Source organism: Phalacrocorax carbo, chromosome 1 (assembly GCF_963921805.1).
Source record: "Phalacrocorax carbo chromosome 1, bPhaCar2.1, whole genome shotgun sequence".
In the NCBI taxonomy this organism is placed as follows: domain Eukaryota; kingdom Metazoa; phylum Chordata; class Aves; order Suliformes; family Phalacrocoracidae; genus Phalacrocorax; species Phalacrocorax carbo.
Window position 1 is genome coordinate 74,813,963 of NC_087513.1, and position 25,243 is coordinate 74,839,205.

The 25,243-nt window shown below is 38.7% G+C and overlaps 1 protein-coding gene across 3 annotated transcripts in view; it reads left to right on the forward strand.

Moving 5' to 3' along the window:
* GYS2 (glycogen synthase 2) overlaps positions 1–20,470 on the forward strand; it is a 56,100-nt gene extending 35,630 nt beyond the window's left edge. For all 3 annotated transcript variants that reach the window (XM_064460142.1, XM_009510505.2, XM_064460148.1), the window contains exons 6-16: positions 3,049–3,166; positions 3,571–3,691; positions 5,763–5,869; positions 8,849–8,908; positions 9,558–9,636; positions 10,286–10,399; positions 12,473–12,599; positions 14,408–14,503; positions 16,636–16,799; positions 17,993–18,073; positions 19,552–20,470. In XM_064460142.1, the coding sequence (XP_064316212.1) occupies positions 3,049–3,166; positions 3,571–3,691; positions 5,763–5,869; positions 8,849–8,908; positions 9,558–9,636; positions 10,286–10,399; positions 12,473–12,599; positions 14,408–14,503; positions 16,636–16,799; positions 17,993–18,073; positions 19,552–19,773 (1,289 nt within the window). In that variant the 3' untranslated portion in view covers positions 19,774–20,470. The remainder of the gene's footprint in view (positions 1–3,048; positions 3,167–3,570; positions 3,692–5,762; positions 5,870–8,848; positions 8,909–9,557; positions 9,637–10,285; positions 10,400–12,472; positions 12,600–14,407; positions 14,504–16,635; positions 16,800–17,992; positions 18,074–19,551) is intronic.
* Positions 20,471–25,243: the final 4,773 nt, after the last annotated feature.

The following is a 25,243-nucleotide window of genomic DNA, read 5'->3' on the forward strand; positions in this document are numbered from 1 at the left end:
AAATTATAAATCTTGGAAAAGCCCTTTTAAAATTCAATAGACATGATTGCACAAACAGCTTTTGCACCAGGACAAAGGCCAATTTGCCAGTCTAAACCTGGCAGAACGACTGCTTCCATTATGCTGATTTCACTTGCTGCTGTTGTTATTTGATCAATAATTTATCAAACCATATTTGTCAAAAGCTTGATTATCTGATGTTGAACCTGTCCTCTTTGATGTATCATGCAAGATTTTGTCAGTGATTATAAGTTATACTCCCTTGATTTGAAAACTGATTTGGGATCTCTAATATTTTCATTCAGATATGAAACATTTCTCATTTGCAGTAGAGAAGACTTTGAATCAAAATTCCAAGAGACTTATATATCAGTTAAGATCTAGATCTAGACTTCATATCTGTAAATATTTGATCAAAATCATAGAAGAAAACTCTGAAAAAGTATGAGTCAACCTTGAATCTTAGTGACTTATCAACAGAAAACATCATACTGTGCTATTATTTCTTAAATAAATGCTAGTTTCTTTCCTATAAATACAGAAGTCAGATCATTCTGATGTGACCTACTTGGGACAATTTTAAAACAAAAATGTCATTAAATAATTAGAAAACAAAAAAACCCAAAACCTTTAAAATAGGAGCAAAGCTCTCTTTCATCACTTCTTCCCTAGGGAAAAGGCACATTGCTTCACATATATTCAAAATATTATTGTAAATTGAGCAGAAATAATGAACCGGATGCTTTGGGCCACCATATCTGTTCTGTATCTCACAGGCTTAAATAAGAGGTGGACTGAGCCCCTATCCTGATGAAGGGGTATGGGAAGCTGCAGTTGAATCGAAGAACATGGGAGCAGGTTATATACAGGCTTCTGATAATGGGTGAGAGTGTCCAAAACTCCCTGATAAATAAATGCAAGACAGTGGATGGAAACTGGTCAGAAATACAAAGTCAAGGATTCTTACTTTATTGGGAAGAGCTTGAAATGGTTGCAGTCTCAAAGCTATGTCCTGCATGAGCCAGTTCTTCCATGCTGAACAAGAAGCAGGTCAGAGGAATGAGAAGATATGTTCTGGTAAAGACAAAGAGATCCCTCACTCATATTAGGCCACATAGGTCTTTGTTCAGAGCAGCTCCTAGTGCTGGACAGCAGAAGATAAGAACAGAAGTTTGCTTGTCAGGCCCACCAAAAAATTCTCCTTTCTTGTCACTGGGAACCAAATCCCAAGTACCTAACAGAAAAGATTTCCTGGTAAAGGCTGGTCTTCAGTTTGAAGTGGTGTTCAACCACTGGTTTGGTTGTCAAGCCACTGTCAAACCACTGCTATTTCAAGACAAATCCATCAAAGTTGTTGATGTTGCATGGTTACTAATAAAGGTTATATTTTTATCTACTGCTGTTCAACCTAGAGAGTCTCAAAACAGTTTACTAGATAAGGAGTAATCAGAGATCACTTACCTGTCAGGGAAATACATATACTGCTAAAGCAGACTAAATTTCAAGGAAGTAATTAAAAATGGCCATGGCATTTGCATGAAAAATGTCAAGCAAGTACACTGGAGAGCATATGGAGAACTGATTGTACTTATTTTAAGATCATCTTGATATGTAAACAACCAAAGGAGCCACAGATGTTTTAAAGGCGTCTCCTTAAGTCTCTCCAGAAATAAGAGACAGTTTTGTATTAGGTCAGATGCTTAGTGCTAGACATGTAAGCACCTACTTTTAGAGGAAGGCGTGGGAAACCCTGAATGTCAAGCATTCTTGACCGAAAGAGCACAACAAGTAATTATCAAGTCCTGTATCGGTGGCAAGCAAGAGACTGTACTCCCATCAGTAACCCTGATGTATGGGGGGGAGTTAACCATATGCACTGAGATCAAAGGAGATGGTTTTGTTTGCATGAAACATGTGTGGTTGGGAATGATATCTTACTGAAACTCCTTTGGATGATGCATGGAACTTTTAAAATTACTACAGTTAGTGGTTGTGGTTACTAGACACCTGATGACACTTGCAAGGAGAACAGGTATGAAATCAGCACTAGTGCACCCTCTAATAATTAGTGTTTTGTGCTTCTTTGAAGATTATTTTATTTGAAGAATCTCTGGTATCGTAAGTCAGTATACATTTACTGAAGCCAGTTGTGTTACTGTAAAATACATCTGCCGAGGAACTGACCTCCCCTTTTATTTCCATACATGGCTTTCATAAGCCAACTCAAAGAAAAGAAAATGGCATTCTTTCCATTTACTTCAACTAGATTTAGGGCAAGCTTTTAAAAGGCTGCTGTGTTCTACCAGAAAGGTGAAGAGTGGCTGAATTTCAGTGTTGGTTGGTTATAATTCTATGTATATCCTATAACTCTGTCTTAGAAGATACTGGAGATGAACAAATTTTAATTGTAAGATGCTTTGGAATCTTTGAGGATAGCAACCATAAAAGTGTAAAGCATCTTATTCTGTGGCTATTTTTAGCAGAGATCCAGCAGATTACTGAAAGGTGGTCTTTTTAAAAAGGTTTCTTTTGTTCTCCCTTTACCTCCCTTGTAAATCCTCAGAAGCCTTGGCAGAACAGACTTCTCTTATGCCATGCAGTAAACAAGTGCATAGCACAGCACAGTTTCTGCTTTCAAGAGCTTTCAATCCATAGTGATAAAGCAGGAAACAGTGCTATCAAGAATAAAGAGATGAAGGGCACATGGCACAAAACCCATATGGCTAAATGGAGATGTTACTTAAGTCTTGGCAGGACAAATAGGCATGGGGAGACCTTACAGTTCAGCAGGGTCTATGCTAATGTTGAGTACAAGTCAAAATGGTACAAAGCCACTTCAATGCTGGAGACAGTGGAGTGCCACATGCAATAGGTTTGTGGGGTAAACCGGTGGATACCATTGTGTTAGACGGTGCTGTTCCCTACCCATAAGTAATAAGAGTACGTAGCCTGTTCACATACTGACAACTCAAAGACAGGTTGGTTCTTTCCTTAAAGGTTTCTCTGACTCTGAAGATGTCTACCTCTGCCTTTTCTCTGCTTTTCCAGATGTTGTCACCCCAAATGGCTTGAACATTAAGAAATTTTCAGCAATGCATGAGTTTCAGAATTTGCATTCCATGTACAAGGCTAGGATCCAAGAGTTCATTCGAGGTCATTTCTATGGGTATGCTTTTACTTTTCAAAAATTGGCAATGGTTGTCCAACACAATCTAAAGCAAGAACCAAAGCAGGAAGACTTACCAAGTTCTTCATAAAGGAGGTGAAATGTTACCAACTTATACAGATACCTATCTGGGATTCCTCGGAAGCTAAAGGAATTTTAGACACCAGTTCTAGCTCTGCTTAACAGATTATGGGATCAGGCAGAAGGTCTTGATTTTGTCATTTTTTACCCAAGATGCAGTTTAACAGGTTAAGATAGTCATCTTAATTTAGAGAACAGCAGAAAAGCCTCACTTTCATTATTTTCTTGAGATGATAAATTCCTCCAGAATAGAAAGCTGTTGTGTGTTTTGTTTGATTATAACTTGAGAAATACTTTGCACTTCTCTGTTTGCTTGGTTTCAGCCACCTTGATTTCAGTCTTGAGAAGACCTTGTTTTTCTTCATTGCTGGGAGATATGAGTTTTCCAACAAAGGAGCTGATATGTTTCTGGAAGCCTTATCAAGATTAAACTTTTTGCTGAGGGTAAGAAAGCTTCTGCAAATGTAGATAAGATAGAGCTTGTGCTCAAACTTACAATATTATGGAGGTCAGCTGTAAGAATTTCCATACTCTGGTTTATAGGAAAATAATTATGGGATAGTCAGCGTTTTCATAAAGCTCTCTCCCTGAATCATCAGAGTATATTACTCTCAGGCTGCTTAAAAATACTTGATTACATGGTTCAAGAAGTTAATCCATGGTTACTTCCCTTGTTTTTAGAGAAAAATACTGAAAATATGATTCAAGGATCTACCCCGAAGGCTTACATATTAGAAGGCAAATAAAATAATCCTTTAACGATGCAATTAAAAAAAATATTTTTAAGGAAATTGCTTAATTCTTTAGGACCTGACCATGATCTTTTAAATTTTTGAGTACTATTATCCCAGTGGATGGGAATCTTGCATTAAAATTCACAGTATGGCAGTGACCTGATGAATAAGCGTCTGTTTTCTCAGGTAAAAAAATGAGTGTAATGTTTCTAAATGCCTTTATGGAGTACCTTAATGAAGGTAAGATCTAGACCTTGTCACGATCAAAGAGCAGAACACTTACCACCTACAAATGAGGTCACTGAAAATGTCTCCAGGTGTGTCCCAAAGACTAATACATTCAAAATAAAAAATAAGAAAAATGCTAATCAGTTTTCAGTCATCTAGCAAGGATCAATTGACTATTCTCCCAGACACTGTCTTTTGTACTCTGCTTTTTAAATGATATGGAAAATCTGGATTAAAATCTTGATACTGTATTGTCAGCAGGGCTGAAATAATATTAATGTTCAAAGCCCTAAGTAAACTTGTTCTACCGCTGCCTTCTGTTAATATGCCATTAGAGCATGTGGACTTTCTGGAAATACTTAATCCATTCACTCACACAACTGGTCACCTCACCTAACTTAAGTATTTCTTCCACAACTGACTTCTGTTGTTTGGCAATGCTGTGCAACATCAACTATCTGTTAATGGCAATTACATAGCTATTAACTATAAATGCTGATAATGTGGGAGGTCTCATGCTTGAGCAATGATTGCAGCGATCTCTTATTGTGTCTAATGATTTATACACCATCAATGACAAGCTAAGCTGATGGAAAGTCAAAGGAAACAGGCTAGTTTTCCAAATCTCTTTAGAGCAGTGTACTGGGACTTGCTTTTCCCATAAGCTGAGGCTGGCATTATTGCATTATGGTTCCCACATGCATGCCAGCACTTGATTAGCTATTCAAAGAACACTTGCTGTGTAATTATTTCAAGAGGTAATTCCATTGGGAACAGCAGAATACCTGTACTACTTGTGAATCTGGGAATGGTGGTGCTTCTTAAACAAATCCCACTGATGTGCCTGAGCCTAAAAAATACATAGCATTAGATGGAATTATTTTATTTTATAGAGTCCTTTCCCTTTGCTACTTGAAAACCTTACTAACATTTTGGAAATAAAATATGAATGTTGGGACAGATTGTTAATACACACTGAGATCATAGCATGATGGACTTTGAACCTGCCTTGAAGAAGGGGAAGGGAAGAAACGTAAAATGATAGATGACTACCATAGGTTATTTTATACTGTACATTTCCCTGTACCTCAATCTGAGAGAAGGTATGCTAATAGCATATTTATGTCTCTAAAGTTTAGAGTGGAGGCAATTAAAAATAATTTAATTTTTGCAGCTCTAACAGAGTTCACCCTTAGCTTTTATTTAAATAGTTACTGACAGGTAACTGTCAGGTGAGAAAATGTGTGTAGGACTTTTATTTTTTGTCGTTTATATTCACCTCCTAAGCCATGGCCTCTAAACCATAAGAAGTCAGGATGATCTCTATTGCCCAAATTGGAATCAGGTGACATCTGTTCACCTGTATCTATCCTCAGCTATATCTCTGACTTGACAAAAACTTCACAGCTGAAGGGAGAGTTATAAGATCAGAGCCTTCCTGAACAACCAGTAAAAGTGCATTGGCTTTTCCTGTGACTAATTCTTACTGTTGAAGTCGGCTGTGATACCTCGTAGTGAGATTTTTTTTTTCTCTCTATCTTGTGTCCATGTAGGTTCATAAGACTGATGTTACAGTTGTTGTGTTCTTCATCATGCCAGCCAAGACAAACAATTTCAATGTGGAAACCCTGAAAGGACAAGCAGTCCGGAAGCAGCTCTGGTAACTGCCATTCTCACTGAGGGCCTTGTACAGTGAACTGAGGAGACATGCAAAAGTTTCTGATGAAGAATATGCTCTTTCTTTTTGGTCTGCTAAAATCAAGATTGTGGGTAACTAGAATGTATTTGTGGGGGTAAAAGAGATGGAGTGATACATAAGGGCAAATATTTATCTTTTTTTTTTTGTCCTACGTTATTTTTAGTAAACTTGCCTTGTTGTTCTCTGTAACAGGTTAGCAAATAGTACTTGTTTTGCAGTGACAAAGTCAAAGGTTCCAGAAAAAATGGTGTTCTGGATGTCTTCTGACTGTTTCTAATACTCCCTTTAGACATGCCATTGAGCTTCCACAAAATAAGGACCACCTGCTAGTTTATCAGAGTGAGCTTCTCTGCCACCAGTGGGAAAAAGAACTTAATTACATGTCCTCTTTTAATTAGAAATATGGAAATTGTATTGTCTAATCCAGCAGAATAACAGTTGATAACAATTGTGTGTAATTTTCTATATAGCCTACAATAATCAATGGCCATACCCAAGCAATGAAACTTAAAATTATAAAGGGAAAATTGTCACAGCCCTTCTCAGGTAAACAGATTTAATTTTACAACTTCCCAAACAAAAAAAACAAAGCAGGAGCACACTTAGCTTTCACTTCACTTTGACTGCTATGTGATTCTATATAGGAAAAGACACATTATGAGGTACTTCTAAACTAAGAGACATGGCAAAATTGAAGGTTCAGATTCATAAAGAAAAGTAGTGGTGGGTTATTAAGGACTAATTTTGTTTAAAAAAGTGAAAAATGCCATTTCACTCAACATATTTACAGATTAAGTATCTAAGCAGGGAAATGGAAATGTGCATCTTATCAGGTGGCTAGAGCGGTTAAACTCTGCTGCAGAAGTAAGGAAGCTGGTCTTATAGCTAAGGGAGTGAAACCCACAAGACCTAGCTTCTGCTTTTATGCCTGTGTCTCACTGTTTAACCTCTTTTTGATGCCAGTTCTATATTTATAAAATGATAGAAATCTAAACGACTTAGAGGTCTGCAGATGAAAGGCACTGTGTAAGAGAAGGATACAATTTTTCCTGTTATCTCATTAACTGCCTCCAGCAGATGATTTCTGGCTCAGTTTCTGGATATCAGTAATCAAGTTGAAGTCTTTGATTAATAGATACTAAACCTACCCAAAAACAGTGACAGAAATAGTTTAACAAGGATTATTGAAATAATGTAGCCTTTGCCATATCTGGAAAAGAAGACAGATAGGATTATCCCTGAAGTCATCACACAGCAACTTCTTGGGACTTACAGAAAACATTCTGCCTGGTTACGACTCTGGAAACACGTACCACAAATGCAGAGGTTGGAATTGATTGTCCAACTCTGGCTTCCTAAAAGTAATGCATCTGAGCTGCCTTCACTGCTGGTGGAGAGTGATGGTTCACTTCAAGTGATGTTTCACCCTATACCACTTCAGGAAGTGTCTAAGAGGAGTGAAGGGAATCATGCTCTGAAATGTACCGTCACCCTCTTGGATGCATGGAGGATCGGTGCAACTAGCTTAAACTATAGATGGCTAAAGTGGAGTAACATAGCCAGACAAACCTGTACACAAGAACTGTAGGAAAATAATGTGCAGTGGGAAACAGCCATGCTTGCACCAAGTGCTTTTGACCTCTGCTTTGTCTTTGAGAAAAAGTATGTAATGTTTGAATATGATACAACAGGTACATATTAAATAAATCATATATGGATATTAGGAAAGTTTAAATTAAATGAAATATGCAAAGGTTTTTGCCTGTTGTATCTCTACTACATGGTTATTTCTCTGGTACTCAGTAATGCAGGCACAATAGTAACAGTAAAGGCAAACCTAAAGATGGGAAATCATGCAAAAAATGCTGTTTCCAGCATTCTATCCTATCTGGGTTTAAGTTTTGGATATTGTTCATGGCATGACTCTATGAAAATATTGTCATGAGGGAACTAGCTTGCTGGGATTTGGATCAATTTGGTTTGACATTTAGCTGCTTTACAACTCATCCAAAATTAACCCATCCACTATAGTGTCTATGTGAGTTGGGAGAAAGAGTAACTAACAAGTATGTGGATTTTCAGCTTGGTAGAGTTCAGGATTTCACTTAACAAGTTTTGTCTTAGCCTAAAGTATAATTCTTGGAAATCAGAAAGGCAGGAAAAGTTCCATGAAGTGGGTGTTTTGCTCAAATTGAGAGGGCATTTACTACTTTGACAACGGCATTTCCAGCTGTACTTTCAAGTTATTTCAACTGGGGCAGGATAATATAAATGGCTTTTTGCATTTAGAAGAGTTGTTCACTGGAGTTCTTTCTTAGCTAAAGTATAACATTTGTCTGGCACAGGCTTTATTATTAGCTTAAAACATGGCCTGCACTTTCCAGGAAGTTTTTTGGTTTGCAAACTAATTTATGGCAAACAACCTTTTAGTCTAACATTTGTTTTCAGAAGTCTTTGAGCTAGGCAATAGGGCAGAAAGTGAAAGGAGAATCTTGCTTTAAAATCCCTATTTATTTAACTTGTTTACGTCTTTCTACTAGGTCAAGTTAGATTGGAGACCTCTCAGTCTTGATTAGTGTCCAATGTTAATGATCATGTTTCTCTATGTAGAGTCATATATACGCTCTGTTTTTCATAGCTGAGATTAAAGCGTGGTCTACACAGAGCAAAATATTAGAAGTAATCACTAGCGAGGTCTGCTCCTGGCTTTCACTGTGCATTCATCTTTGGATGCAGGTCAAATCCTCCGTTGTGTTGAAATCCATCAGTATGGCTGCTGGCTGGATAAAAAAGCTTTGAGAACCAGACCTCTGCTGCTGCATTCTTGATTCCATCAGTATACATGAAAGCACAGTTTAATTTCCAACAGCAGGAATCTCTTTTTTTCTGTCTTTTTCCTGGATTCTTCTGTTTTATACATATATTTATTTATTTTCCTAGGGACACTGCACAATCTGTGAAAGAAAAGTTTGGAAAGAAGCTGTACAATGCCCTGCTAAAGTGAGTGTGTAGGTTACTTTGCTCTGTCTTGCAGAGCCACATATTCAGCTGGCTTACCTGTGGTCTTTCTGTGCTTCTACTCTTTGTGTAAGAAATTTTTACATCCATATGGAGGGCATAGGAGAAGGATATGGGACCCTCTATTCCGTATACGGGTAACTTGTTCAATAGGGAAATCACAGAGAAAAAATTTAAAGGTACTAGCACCCCATTATGGAAAGAGTCTTAAGGGACATACATGATGTCTAAGTAATATAAAGGCTTGCTTGCTTTCAAAAATTAGCTACCTCAGTTTAAAAAAGCACCAAAATAAGATGTACTAGTGGCTTAGTCATATGCTTTCAAAAGACAGTTGGAAGTGAATGACCTAGAGCACAGATGAGATGACTGGAACTCCAGCAAAAACAAGGCATTTCTGAAAAATAGAAAAAAAATATAATTTTTTTAGCTTTTTTGGAAGCTAATTGGAAAGTCAGCAAGGGTATGGGAGAACAAAATGTAGGGAATATAGAAGGGCCATGAAAATAAAGGAAAGATTCATGTTGACATCAGCAGATTTCAGATCAGACCTTGTTTTCTGTTTCTTCATTTTGTTTATACATCTGATAATAAGTCATTTGGTAAAATAGGCTCTGTGTTGCCTCTGCAGAGGAGAAATTCCAGACTTGAACAAGATTCTTGACCGAGATGATATAACCATTATGAAAAGAGCCATCTTTTCAACTCAGGTCAGAAAATGTTTTATTTACACAAACATCTAGTATAAATGATAAACATGACTATGTACAAGGATTGTATATGACATATAGTGATATGCGTGCATTGAAAAAGAAGTTTTCAGCAAATATACTTCTCATTGGTAACATTTAAAAATCACCTGTGATCATTTTTAATGAGACTATGACCCAAAGTAATTCCTTTGGGGAATCAATGGATATTCCCCCAGTCATGTGCAGGACACCAAAATCCCTGATTCTTTTCTTCTGCACTGTGTGAACTTTGCATTGTTCCTGAAGCCTGTATTTTTGCATTTTTATTAAATATGTAAAATCAATCTCTTAAAGGGATGTAACGTATTGACTAAATAATTTAAAATTAAATGGTAAGCCTTTCTAAAAGTTAGTACAAATGCATTTATTTTGAGGTGAATGAAACAAGTCCTATGACAGATTTTATGGTCTCATTTGTGGCCTTAGTTATGTAGAAGACAACATTATTTGATCATAACTTTCCTTTCGTACCTTAAAATGAAAGGGTAAAAACCTATCCACATCAATGAAAAAATCTCCCACTGTCTTCCAGTAACCTTAGAAAATGGTAACAGGCCTCTTTGCCAACAGTTTTGTCTGGCTTACGGGTTGCCTTTTCTCTCTTTAGCGACACTGTCTGCCTCCAGTGACCACTCACAACATGATTGACGACAGCAATGATCCAATACTCAATACCATCCGACGCATTGGCCTTTTCAATAACCGTACAGACAGAGTAAAGGTACATTCTGTCATTTTCATTTTAGATATAAAATGGAATTTCTTTCAACACTCTCAGTCTGGATCATTAGCATTGGGAGTGCAGTCAGATTATTGATAGGCAGTATTATACTAATAGAGTGCTTCTTCCCTCTTCCTCTCTTTCCAGGAGTAACAACTACTCACTTCACAGATATCCTCAGTTGCTGTTTAACCAAGTTAATTTCAAGTTAGAAATCTGACGTTAGGGAATTGTTTTCATTGCTGCCTCCTGTACTGAATGAGGAGCTACTACTCCTGAAATCTGGAAAGTGCCACAGGTTGTTTGCACCCAGATATAAAACCCTGTAATAGATTCATTTGCTTAAAACTGGAGGTCCAGAGTTTAAGCACAGATATTTCTGGAGTTCATCTCTTACGAGCAGCACCCTGACACTCAGCATTTGCCATAGAAGGTAACCAGGGCTTTGATCCCAAGCAGAAATACTTCCTGTTCATGCTGTGCTCATGTTTACATCAAGGGCTGAAGCTAAATATATGTAAATAAATACTTTTCTTACTTCCACGTCTATCTTGCCAGACCATAGAAATGATCAGCTCCCACTTTCACAAGTCTGCCAAAGGTTTTTTTGGTCTGGCAATCTCTGTTATTCTCTGTTAACTATGACTACCTCATCATCTATCTATTCAAAGTAAAATCTAAAATTGCAATTTTTTCCTCTTCCAAACCTTCTGTTTAAAGTCAAATCCATAGTATCTCTGAAATGACATATCACTTATTCTCAGTGTTTTGGCTCTTGACCCCATGACAATAACTGAGTAACATTTTCTTCAACTTCCTAGTTGCTTCTTCCTGGCTTAACATATTCTCATTTATATTGCTTATAAATGTAATTAAAAATTCCTCAGAACTAACTGCTTGATGTCATTAGAAAGCAGATAGCATATAACACTGCAGGCACCTCTTCCTGCTTCTCAGCAGACTTGTTTGGCTATGTATATGCCAAACTTGTACAAAATTGTCATTACCACTGGAAAATCACCTGCTGCACGAACAAGCTTAATACTATATAAGCTGAATGCCACAGACAAAAATTCTTTAAAGTTCAAATGGAAAGTAATTTTGAGAGATGTATGACATATCCATGCAGACACAGTTGGCACGTGAAAAATAGCCTCTGCAATGCCAATGGAAAATCTTATTTGGTTCACTGGGGTCAAATAAGCTTGCATAATGGGTTTACAGCCCATTTATTGGTTGAATACGTTCATGTGTTGATTTACTCAAGTGAGTAGCATGACTATATTATTAAGAAAGGATAAAAACATATCCATGACATGGAATAATGGCTGCAGTATGTTTATGTGGGGAAAAAAGCCCAGAGAAGGTTAAACCTTTCCCTCACACTTCTTCCTCCCAAACCTGACTGGACAGCATACACAAGGGACTTCTCTACTTAGCAGTGGAATATGGGGCAGCGACCCCAAGCCCTGCAGAGTCATGCAGATAAATTAGCTTAGGTCCTGAAGTTAATAAGCCTAAGTTAATAAGCTTTGTTTCTTAGCAAGATTAGTTAGCCTAGGCACAGGATAGTGATGGTGGGGCTGTAATACATCTGGTTTCAAAATTCTCTCAGTTCTTGAGAGCTCCATTGAGTACCATAAGCATTTCTAAATTTCAGTTGGATGCTGTGAAGCTCAGAAGTACTATATCCTCCTGAGTCCTTCTCTGGAACGAGACATCCCAATACTCTGTACCTTGGTACAACAGACCAAGAGAATCAATTTAGTATTACTAAATGCCACAGCCTTAGGCATAATTCTCAATGCACATGGTCTTCCTCGATCAACAAGGAAATATGTGAAGACCTGTCCAGAAAAAAGGTTCATTATCAGTACTATTTCCAGCACAAGACTGCACACAGGCAGGATACATTTTAGTATGGGAAGTGAATTAGATAACAGATGGGCAAAGGGGGTGTTGTCCAGATACTCAGGAAAAGACCAGAGTAAAGAAATTGCTTAAGCTTATTGGTAATTAGAAGGTATTGGTGATGGTTTTCTTTCACCTCTAATGTACATTTTGAATATTCAGGTGATCCTACATCCAGAATTCCTTTCTTCAACAAGCCCATTGCTGCCCTTGGACTATGAGGAGTTCGTTAGAGGCTGCCACCTTGGTGTATTTCCATCATACTATGAACCATGGGGCTACACTCCAGGTAGGCAATCTGTACACAACCATTATCAAAAGATGAAAACCCACTCCTCTGATGCAGAATAGCTTTGCAGGCAGTTTCTTCTGGAGTGCTGAAAAAACTCTTTTGGCTCTGTTTCTTCTGCAGTGCAAAGGTCTTACTGCTGGCAATATTTGGGGGCCAGGTGGTATAAAATGGCACCTACTGACTGACAACTACTCACATTTGTCCCTGCGCTGGACCCTTTCCCGTACTAACATGTAATCTTTTGATTTTCTGTGGCTTTAGAAAAAAAAATAATTTTTTAAACTTAATTCTTAACTTGATTCAAGGATTTTAAAAGAAGATTTAGAGGAATGTACATAGTGAAAAAGTAGTGCAAGAAATCTGCTGCTGCCTGCTGATGTACTTCAGTGGATTTAATTCAAGATAACAATTAAGTTTGATAGAATTATGTAACACCATATTTAAGATATTTACCACAAATACATACAGTGGTAGACAATTTCACAGAATTAAATGGAAATTTCTAAAGATAGAGAGCATGTAGTTCTGACAGGAAAAAAATATTGGCCCAGCTTTACAAAAGGCACTCAACACCTGAACGAAATCAGTGTAAACTATGAATTTGAATGCCTATGAAGATCAAAGCCTAGGTGCCTGTGTTTTTTATGTGCTCCAAAATACCTTCTGTAGTCTTGATACACATCTGAAAGTCGAGGTGCCCCTCTGGAGAGCATTTATTGCAAGCCAATGCATCAGAATAGAAATTTTGCAAATTTAGTAATACTCCAGAGCTATTTCTTGCCAAGTAAGAAAGCTATTCAATTCCGAGTAAGACAACTGTCTTGAATTCCAGCAGTTTCTCTTCCTGTTCTAATCTCAGCTAAGGTATAGAGAAAGTGTGACAGCCAGGGATGATTTTGAAGTGTACATTAAAGTAACCCAGTCAGAAAAGTTAGACTGGTACTTAGCAGTTTTGAGGAAAGTTTCAGTTTACACCAGTTAAAAGGGTAGTTTCCTTTACTAGTGCAAAAGTGATTCTCTTTGTTGATACCCATTTAATTCTCCCAGAAACAAAAAGTGATGTTTTTAAGGTAGATTTAAAGCTCTGTTTTATAGACACCAGTTTTATTGTCATATGAATGAAAGCCATGTAGATGGCTTTCAGAATTTCAAAGACCATTTACTTTAGCCGTATGCTGTCTTAGATTAGGCTTATGTTCACTAGCAAAAACTCTTTAAGCCTGAGTAAACAGTTATCCTTAGCCACAGCAATGACAGAAATAACTACAAAAGATGCAAACTTTTCCTAATTTTGTAAAACTAGCCCTATATCTACTTTGAATGCAGTCCTAAGTTAATGATGGGGTTTGTTGGGGGTCTTTTTCTTGTTGTAGGGACCAGTTCACAAACAATGAATATCAAAATACAAAGTTTAACATGCTCCTGCACTTAAGAGATTCCCTTTTGTAAATAGTTGTGAACAACTAGTGGACATATCTGTACAACAGGCTTCAATTTAAAATCCAAACAAACAGTCCAGAATGTATATTGGAGTTCTCTGTTTCAGCACTTGACTGCTGGGAAAGACAAAGATATGTTTGCAAAAACAGTGTGAAATTTGCTTTTTAAAATTTCTTTTTCTTTCTTTCTTTTTTCTTTTTCTCCAAATCCACAACAAAGCATAATTGTTTTCACTTGACATTTTCAGAGCAGCTCTAGTGTTATGGGACCTTCTGTCTGCCTGTTTCTTTTTCTTCTTTTCTCTCAAGGTGAAACCATTCAAAGCATATTGACCTGAAACACGTTTTGTCTGTTTCTTTCGGCAGCTGAATGTACTGTGATGGGCATTCCCAGTGTAACCACAAACCTTTCTGGATTCGGCTGTTTCATGCAGGAACATGTCTCTGACCCAGCGGCTTATGGTAAAATTTTTAACACCATATCAAATTACCACCTCTGAGTTAGGAAAGCAAAAAGCACAGCAACAATGCTGTTGATCCCAATTTTGTGCTTTCACTAGTGCAATGGAGTTCATTGGGAGAATATATTCAGAGCTCTGAATACCTCAGAATGTTGAACCAGCCATTCAAGCTTTTGTATTTATCCAAACCCATTCCAAGTTCTCTCTCTTTTGTCTCCCTTTAACGTTTCGCCTACTTTATCCTTCTGAAATCAAAGCTCCTCAAACTACTCTAGAGTCTCCCAGCGCTTCCCTTTAATGCCTCTGGTTACAGTGCAACACTTTGAGCCCTTCAAAAGAAGCAACAAAAATCTGCTTCTCTTTGAAAAGTCCAAGAAGGATGTACCGGGTCTTTGAGGCCACTGGAAATTGCCCCCACCAAACAAAGAGTAAATTATCATGTAGGCTAAAAAATAAACCTGTGAAAATAAAAGGAACCTACTTACAAATAAGAATCTGCTAATAAGGGTTTAGAAGTCGTTCATTATTGGATTGTGGTGAGGAGGAGGGTAGCCAGCTCCTGGTGTGTCAGGCAGGCCAATATTGGAAATGTGCTGAGACTAGGGCCTCTTTCTGAGTACCTTGGCTTGTCTGCACAACCAGGCAATGACGGCTCCACACTAGTCCCAGCTATGCCCTGACCTAGGGGCAGGGTCGAGCCATTTGCAAAATATAACTATGCCTGCCTGCCTGCCTGCCTGGGTAGACATGTCTTTGAGAGCCTTTGTTACCGAAAAACACGGTAAAATCAGAAACAACTCTTTAACACCAGTTTAGTATTAAAGAGCAGGCGTTCTTTATTCATGGTGCTGGGTGCACGGGGGTTCGCTCCTCCTAACGTGCATACCTTAGACACCTTCTCATGTGATTTATATAGACTAAAAATATACATATTCATTTTATCCACACATATTCGATATTATTCTCTTTGGTGATTGGAACAAACTTGCTTGCTTCATGTGTAAATTGCTTCGCAGGCTCAGTTGTCCTTATCCATTGTTCTCTTCTGAGTAGGTGGTGTTACTTGGGTTGGTGGTCCGTGAGTCAGTGGTTGCGATCTCCCCCTGCTGGGATTACCTTTTACCTACTTGGCTCTTAATCTTGGCAGTCCTGGCCAGTTTTCTCAGTCCACTACACGAAACCACATTTTGTCATCCTTTTCTGACAGAAGCACATAGTCTATTGTTTTGTTCACATTAATGATTACCTAGAGACTAAAATACAGATCAACAGATACACTGATTCGTACACCCCATGTTCCCATAATATAACAACATCCCTGGTTGATTGATTTCATCACTTTGGTTACACCTTCAGAAAGGTCACAGACCAAGAGCACAGGTCACTTGCTCTTCTCTACCAAAACATAGATGTAAGCATTGATGTAACTTACTGTACATTCCTGCCTGGATACCAGGCACTTCAGTTAAGGTGGTTGTGTGTCTGTCTTGTCCATTAAGATATCTGAGGTCTAGTACCCTCTTTTTCCCAACACCCTGGTGTAAGGAAGGTGGCAAGAATAAAGTATTGATGGCAACAAACGACATAGAGACAAAGTTTACCTTGGTCCTCCCTCTGCCAGAATTATGTATTGATTAATGTATGCAAGTTAGCTATCTCTATGGAAACAGTTGTATTTCTACAGAAAACACAGCCTCTCTCCTACAGGCTGATTCTGACCATCCACACTTCTAAATCCTACTGCAAACTAGGAAAGCACTACATATTTTTTTTTAAGCAGTCAGTATTTTAAAAATTATGGCAGATAAAATAAATACATCTTTTTCCAGAAACTCTTGAATCCTTTTGGACATACTTACACAACAAAAGCAAAGCCTCTGAGTTTTGAATAATTTTCTGAATTTCAGCCTGAAAGGTAAAGAAAATTAAAATAAAAAGTACATATTTCTCTGCAGTTTTCCTTTCCATCAGAATAGTAACAAGTGTTCCAGTTATAGCTGCCTTCTAACATTAAAAAGAACATGTAATACATATAATGTTTGTAAGACTACGTGATAGAGGGTAGAAGGGAAATGTAAGAAGTCGGAACCCATTTTCAGTTCCACTCATCTTCACCTTTTCTGTGTCCTTCAGGCATCTACATAGTTGACAGGAGGTTCCGCTCACCTGATGAATCATGCAACCAGTTGACTCAGTTCCTATATGGATTTTGCCAGCAGTCCCGCCGCCAGAGGATCATCCAAAGAAACCGAACTGAGAGGCTCTCAGATCTGTTGGACTGGAGATACCTCGGCAGGGTGTGTGAAACTATGTAATAGAGGTATTAAAAATTCCAGACACACAGGCCTAACTAGCAGCCTTCAGTGTCATGCTACAGTGCAAGAAAACATCCCTGTTCTGAAAAGCACCTCTCAAAGGCGATAGAGGCAAAGCCTGCGTTTACACTTCAGTGTAATGCTTCCATTCTCCAGTGGTAAAGAGACACATGACTTAACTGAATAGGTTAGAGCAGAAGCTGGACACACTGAGGTCTTTGTAATCCTTGTGCTAAAGACAATGTAAAAAGCTTGTGTCTCTGACAGCACTGGCAACTCTACACTAAGTAGGATTTGTGCTCCAAAGTCACCTGGACTCTTTCAAAAATCCTACCTGTTCTTCCTAAAATGCTGCTGGGCCTTGTGGCTCCTCAACGCTCCTAAACTACATCTGTGCCTTAAAGGCAAAATGCTGTTTTTAATTTGATACAGAAAACACTGCAGCACCACCTACTATGAAGGTAGCAGCGAAGCAGTATTCTCAAGTCCACAGGAGCAAAGAAGTGGATGCACATATATCAGTTTTGTAACTATTTTGGACCTTGTCTGGCTCTGATACCTGTGTGAGAACCTTTCTGTTTATATGGTTCCCAACACAGCATAAGACCCTGACACAAGAAGCTATTTTTTTGATGCGTGTGATGGAGACTCATGAATATAGTGGATCCATAAATATTTTTGCCAAATTCTTGAATACCAGGCCTCGGTAAACTCATAAATGTTACTTCTCCGTAACTGTTACACATGCTTCCTATGCAAGGACGCATCCAAAGTTTATGTGTATGCACATGCACACTTAAAGATGTAAATTTTCCTGGTTAAAAAAGAGCCAGTTCTGTCTAGAGGGATAAAGAATACCTATCACTGCTAAGAACTACACTGATCGAGACAAGTGCTGGTTTCCATCTTGATATATCTTAGTCATACAGAAAACTTATGCAGCTTCTGTTCCAGACTCTACTTCAATGTGAATCTAACATGAATGGCTCACTACTTCACAGCAATGTGTTCGTTACAAGCAGTGATATCAGTTCAATTATCCTTAGCTGAAAACATGTTTAGCCTTTGTTCAGCATCATCTTTTAGAAGACTCTCATTTTATGTTCCCTTTTCTCCTGCTTAAATTCTACCCAAGACTTCCTTGACTTGTACAGGCTTCTTCTTTTATGTTGCAGTATTACATCCATGCCAGACACTTGGCCCTCAGCAGAACATTCCCAGATAAATTTGAGATGGAACCAAGTGCTCCACCAAAGGTAAGGTCTGCTTTTGGAGACGAGTTCATCTGCATTTTAGCTACTTTACAAAGAAAGAGAGAAACAGAGTGCACGTGTATGTGAGAGAGAAGAGAGTTTGCAAGTTTTGTTTTAACTGAAGGGAAGTAGAAACTCATAGTTAAAAGCTTAACAAGTTATAGACACAAGCTCCTGTCAGGAGTTGTAATGCTATTAGATGCAAACAGTAGGAGTACAAAGTGCAATGCAGGAACCATTATTCAGGTGATTTATAGTGACCTGGATGGGACTGTGCCACTTCAGACCAGCAGAGGAAACGGCTCTTGAAGTTCCTATTAGAAAAGTGGCAGCTTCTAATTTTGCTTCTGTTTGAGGTGCTGGAGCATGTCCAAAGAAGGGCAACAACAAGGCTGGTGAAGAGCCTAAAGCCCAAGTCTTAGGAGCAGCTGAGGGAACTGGGATTGATTAGCCTGGAGAAAAGGAGGCTCAGGAGAGACCTTACCACTCTCTACAACTTCCTGAAAGGAGGTTGTAGTGAGGTGGGCGTCAGTCTCTTCTCTCAAGTAACGAGTGATAGGGTGAGAGGAAATGACCTCAATTTGCACCAGGGGAGTATTTGACTGGATATTAGGAAAAATTTATTCACTGAAAGGGTTGTTAAGCATTGGAACAGGCTGTCCAGTGAAGTGCTGGACTTGGCAGTGCTGGGTTACTGGTTGGATTTGACGATCTTAAAGGTCTTTTCCAACATAAACGATTCTTTTATTCTATGATAAATGCTATGGAGACGTTCTGCACAAACCAGATAGAAGAGAAGCTGGGAAAGGATGTTCTAGGGAAAGCAAGGCAAAGTATTGCCATCATCTAAACATGGTATGTGAGGAGGAGGCTGTGGCTGGAACTCCAAGGGGTCAGTGTAAAGGCATGCCTTCAAAGAGTTCTTGCATAGTCCACGATGGCACTGATTTGAGAAGGGAGCCTGCTCAGATCCAGTTTAAGAACCATGTTACTTGAAACCCAACCTCCAGACACCTCCAGAGAACAACTAATTTTTTTTAAATAAGGTGGAGAAATGACGCTCAGGCCAAAATCCCTTGCTTGGTTCTGGTTTTGCAGATAGTGACATTATAACTAGAAAACAGTTTTTAAACTTCGGACTGAATTCTGACTTTCAGTTAGAATATTCTGACTACAGAGTACAGAAGGATTTTGTGTTGTGTTGACGGTTTTAAGCCTCAATAAAGATAGTCATATTTTGCAAAAAGCAGTGCTGGAAGGGCAGCACATTGTAAAGATCACTGCCATACAAGCGTGTACTTAGTGGTGGAGGAGGACTGAGGGGGTCTGGGTTCAAGGCAGTTTAATTTTAGAGTGCAGAGCAGGTCTAGCTTACACCCCACCATTGTTTTCCTTTGAAGTGTTGATAGCCTTAAATTGCTCTATACAACCAACTGAGGAACACTGTGATAATATATACAACTTGCTTCTCTCTCTGCCAGACGGAAGGTTTCAGGTACCCCAGGCCTTCATCAGTGCCACCATCACCTTCTGTCTCTCAGCATTCCAGCCCTCACCATAGCGAAGGCGAAGATGAAGATGAGGATGAAAGATATGATGAGGATGAGGAAGCTGAAAGGGATAGACAGAACATCAAGTCTCCCTTTTCCCTTGGAGTATTGCCGCAAGGAAAAAAGAAGCAACATGGAGAGTACAGGAACTGAATTTTTTGCTTTCACCCTGGCAGGGTCTCTCCATCCATTCAACAGTTTCTCCTGTAGGCTTGGCAAGCTTTGTGTTAAGGACAGTGTGATAAAATTAGAGGAATCTTAAATGTAACTTGAGCTACACTGTTGGAAAGACTAATATTGTTTCACCTTGAACGTAGTTTAAATGACAATTCGTCTGTGCCCCTTTGAGGTAGAAGGGATTTCTCAAGCTTAATAAACCTAGAATGCAACAGTGCCCGCAGGAGCTTATACAGACGGCAGATCATACCTTTATCTACATAATTATCTATATTAATCATAGTCAATGCTGATAGCTCCATTATGGGTGTCCCAAATGTATTTCTGCTTCATTTATGTTCCTCCTTTTCCCTTCTAAACTAACACGAACTTTAAGAGAGAGCTCAAAGATTTAGAGAAAAAAAGTGTTACACTGGGGAAACCTTGGCAGGGTTTAAAAAGGTACACTGAAAGAAAATGTTTTTTCTTTTTTCTTATGCTGTTTATTGTAAGCTTACATCATTTAAAACATTTTTTACGGCACACAGAAGTGTCTTGATCCAGTGGTAAAACATACTTCCTGTGGAACTATATAAAGTCTTATGCAGTGGGCATTTGAATTTGAAAGACAAATGAATTCATCTTTATGAAGTTACTTAGACCCACAATAAACAGCAGACCGTGTATTTTCTGATTTCTCTAGTATGTCTCTCTCATTGTTTTCATCTTGCCTTGGATTCTAAGTCTGCTAACAAACTAGTTTGGGAAGAAATTAATGTGACTCAGCTAGAGAACAACAAAATTTCCTTAACACCTTCCCGTGCAGACAAACGTACATGCCATAGAGCAATGGGACAACGTTCAAAGATGAGTAACTCTAGTTCTTCCAATTAGCCCGTTAGCCCACGGTCTATTTCACTTCTTCTAGAAGAGACCTAATCATAACAAATAAGGTAAAAGAATTCCAAGAACACATCTGCCCCACAGATGTAATTTTGAAAAGCACCTGAAACTTCAAAGTGCTTGGGGAAAAACTGAACTTCACAAGGAGAACTAGACATTTCATTTGCCTTACAGAAAGCTTTTGAAAAAATTTAAATTCCTAGAGATGCAGAGAGGGCCTGAACATGCTCTTCCAAAGTAGATCTTGACATGAAGACATTAGGAAAGAGATTTATCTTTAATTTAGAAGTTTGTGCATCAAGAATTTTTCTTGCTGTTCAAGAAGAGACATTTCCAGGAATCGATTTGGCCTGTTCTTCGGCAGGTAGGACGATGTAACCTTTGGAGGTATTTACCTTCACTGTCAATCCCAGGGGGAGCCTAGATGTCCAACTTCGATTAGACACCTACCTTTCAAATGCTTAACCAACATTTAGTGACGTGGTTCTTACTATAGGCCATATAGAATAGAAGTGATTAGGTGCCTATTTGTATTTTTGGCCACCTAAAATCAATTCTAAATTTAAACTTGCATTCTTAAACAGATTTGGAAACCTGAAAGAATAACTATTCTCAGAAGACAGGTTCAGGCTTTTATGGCGAAAACTTCACTGGATTTAAAAGGAGCCACTATTTTTTAGCTATTTTAAAAGTAATGAAAACAATGAGTAGTTATTTTTCTTATGGAAGTGGTGAAAACAAAGATACTGCAAATATTTACCTTCATACAGTTTACTAAGTGGAGAACAACTGCATTTTGTGAGTTCAGAAATATACATTCTTCCCCAAAGTGCTTTTAATCAAAGTTCCCTTGCAGAGTCAAAGAATGCAATGGCTGAGAGTCCCAACAAAAGACCATTTAAAGGGGAAATTGACTGAAAGTTACAGTTCTCTTCAAAATAAAAACATTTCAAGAAATCTGACCTTATTGCTTGCATTTCAATGCACTGTTTTACTGAAGTAAACAAATTCCTTGACATCAAAACTGTATTAGCATCATCTGAGAGTGATCCAGCACTTCCTTTGTTGCCTAAAATTGTTCTAGTAGCTGCGGGCTGGTGAACATCTGTTTATCATCATTCCGGACCCAGCTTCACTGCAGTGGTGGAAGATACGATCACTACACACATATTGTAAATATCGCTAAGCGGTGGAGGCACAGCACGGGCAATGCCGACAGCGGAAGGGTTTTGCTAGGGTTGCACTGAGACAGATACGCTTGTTCTTTCTGGACAAGTCCCAGAGGAGAAAAATAAGCAACATGTATGTCCCAGGTTGCAGCTCCTCTGCTTACGGTGTTTGAGTTCCCTGGGAAGAGCAGAGATCTGGCATGACATCTCGCACAAATCCAGCTGTGTTTGTTTCAGCGAGCTCACGTGCTTTGAGCACCTGCCCGGTGACAGAAAGTGCATAACTTTTGAGATATGACTAATGTGAATACTGTGCCCAGTCTTCTCAGAAACGGTCCCACAGTGCCCAGAGTGACCTCTGCCTCATGCCTCTGGGCTTATTTTATTTCTGCCTTGAATGCTTGGACTAGCCATCAGTAGCAAGGCTATTTAACTACAGCAAAACATCTCTGCCTTTTTATATTTGCTGTGTTACAGGGAAAGGCTTTTCATTCAGTCAAGGCGACAGATTGCCTAACTTAAATGCCACACATTTCTAACAGTTACTGACATCTGACAAGCTCGGTAGCAGCTATCTGTTACATAAGCGATTATCTGCCAGATTGAAAATATTAGGGTTTCACAAACAGCCCACCAACGAGGGAGAATGTTTATTCTATTTCACGATATTTGTAAAGAATTGTTTGAGCTTGTGGGCTGGGATCAGGAATACATACAAAAATCAGTCAACTGGGAATGTGATTCCAGTTCCAGATTACAGTTTTTGTACCTCTGGGACATTTAGAGGCATATGAATTTCACGATACTAATAAACCAAAGGAGGTATAAGCCTTCTACTTTTTGTCTGAGCACTGACTGATCATACTGTAAAATATGCTGAAAAATAACTTAGATGCACCTGAGAATGTCAGAGTATGCTTGAAACAAAGAGCGATTAATGAAACGGTTCTGGTGGATGCCATTGGTCTTTAGATGAATTTCATCAGGAATGCATTCCTTCATACAACGTATACTGCCATTGAAAGATATATTAGTGCTCAAAAATGAACAAACAAGGACATTTTGTTTTTTCCAGTTATGTTCCTCCCTGAAATGATATCGATTATAAACAGTTACTGAAAGTGCCTATAGTCCCATGATAGAAATTAATTCCTCTGTTCCTTCTGCTGCATTTCTTTGTGTCAAGGAGAAGCAACATTATGGTTAGTGTGAGTTAACAAAATTAATTAGCAGTGTGGTGAGAAAGATCAGAGGAAAGTAGCATTAAAAGATGAAGAGCATGACTACGGTTAAAGGTTAAAAAAAAATAACATAGTTGCTTGGACACAAGAATCATGTGGCTACTTTTTAATTACATGAGAACTACAGAGGGCTTTCCAGTAAGACCACAAAACTACATAAATACTGTTAAATAAATCCTTATCAGCATGGAATAATAATTAACCAATTTATGTATAATTCCAGTTTTGCCACTCAAAAACCAGGCTAACAAAACGGTACAATAACAATGCAATTAATATTCTGCGTGCCTGTTGTCCCGTGTGGGACTGGATTTGTACCTAGTACACCGCCACTAGCTCCAGCGGTACTGCACCTCCTGGCAACAGCAGTGACCGCGTGCCGCGGTCATTAATGAGGCCCTGATCCTGTAAGACCTACCCCCACACTGGCTTTATGCGGTGGGACTTGCTCAATAGGATTGTTCAGCGCACACATTTCTGCATGCGTGTAACTGGGGCAGCACTGAGATCTAAGTAAGTGCTGTTGCCTATTCACTGTAGTGACAGATTTCTGGAAAAAAAAGAAATATCTGCTTTGCAGTCCAAAATAGCTGGATTGTTTTAGTATCTCGCTGACTTTATTGACCATCAGCAACTTATAGGGCCAGCAGTGGAGTGGTGAAGGAATCTACCTTTACCAGAAGTAAGAAGGCTTCAATATACAGCTGGGCAGAAGATGGTAAAAGGTTTCCCAAAGACTATTGAAAAAATTCTTTTTAATGAAGTAGTTGTCCAAAAAGACAGTTCAAATCATCTTTTCATGCAAGATGATACAGTGTATTTTAAATTTTGGGCGGGACAGGCAAAATGATCTAAACAAGGCAGTAACTTTACAAATAATTTCCTTAACTAAACTAGTAACTTTTAATCAGTTTGCATTCAAAATGTTGCAATGAGTATATACATCACCCTTTGGGAGCTTAAGCGAGGATGGACGAAATACTGTGTTTACACAAATCATGATTTCAGGATATATGCAATACGAATGTTAAAGAAATTTGAAATATTTCACCAATTTGATAGATTATCTGTCAAGTAGCCAGGGAGATCACTCTTCTCGTCTTCAACTGTAAGACAAGACACAATGGGGAAAAAATAAGCTGTAGATAAAGGAAAAGTTCAGTCAGCCAACGTTTTCATGAGACAGATGTGCCTCAGGCACAGGCCTAGTGTAATGTGCTTCGCTACGAGGTGCAGGCATCTGTAGAAATAGTCATGTCTTCTCTCATTTTAAACGTAGGAATTTTTCTGTATTCTGAAGAGCAAAGATACAACCCACCTCCAGAGGGATATCTCAGTACAAGGCACAAATTTTTCACGCAGAGTTAAATATTTGTTCTTTATTTGCACCTTTCTCTCAGTCAAGAGGATTCTAAAATCACCTGAAAGTGATATTCTGAAAGTGCAGGGCTTACCCAGGTTTGACCGTGGTGTTGCTCACTACTACAACGATGGCAATGCTATTCCACATAGTATTTTTCAAACAAGCTGCCAGTTCTGCTTAGCTCTCTCCAATATGTCACCTTTTTTTTAGGGGGCTGCTGCTGTCCACTGTCTCCTCTGGAATAGCGACAGCAGACAGGAAAATGCCACTAAAATGTACAGATCCTGAACTTCAGAGCATTTTCTCTTTTTGTTAGCACACAAACGCCACATTCACTGATTTATCTTCAGAGCTTCTCATATATTTTGTCCAAAGCACTACGCTCATTTTTAATTCTGCCTTTTTCTCTCAGTCAAAATGCCACTGAATTTTTTCAGTTAGCAGCGCTCCGCCAGGGCAGGGGACAGAGAGCTGAGGGCAGAGCCCCAGCACTACGTGATGTACAGTGGGAAATTTTAGGAAGTGGAGGAGACAGGAGTGATTACAGCATATCTACACATGCACCAGGTAAATTCTGTCAGGTGTTTCTCACACCCTCTTTTCGTTTCAGGAAAGCTGCACGCTTCAGGTAGCTAAGGAGAGGTGATATGGCAGTGATGGCAAGGCAGTTGTTCATTACACACTGTTGATGATGTCAAAGGTGATTAGGTGGTTAACAGGCCTGCCTTACCACTCACCTATGTGAAAGGTACAAAATTGCCTCATATTTCACTAGGGTTTTACTTCACGTT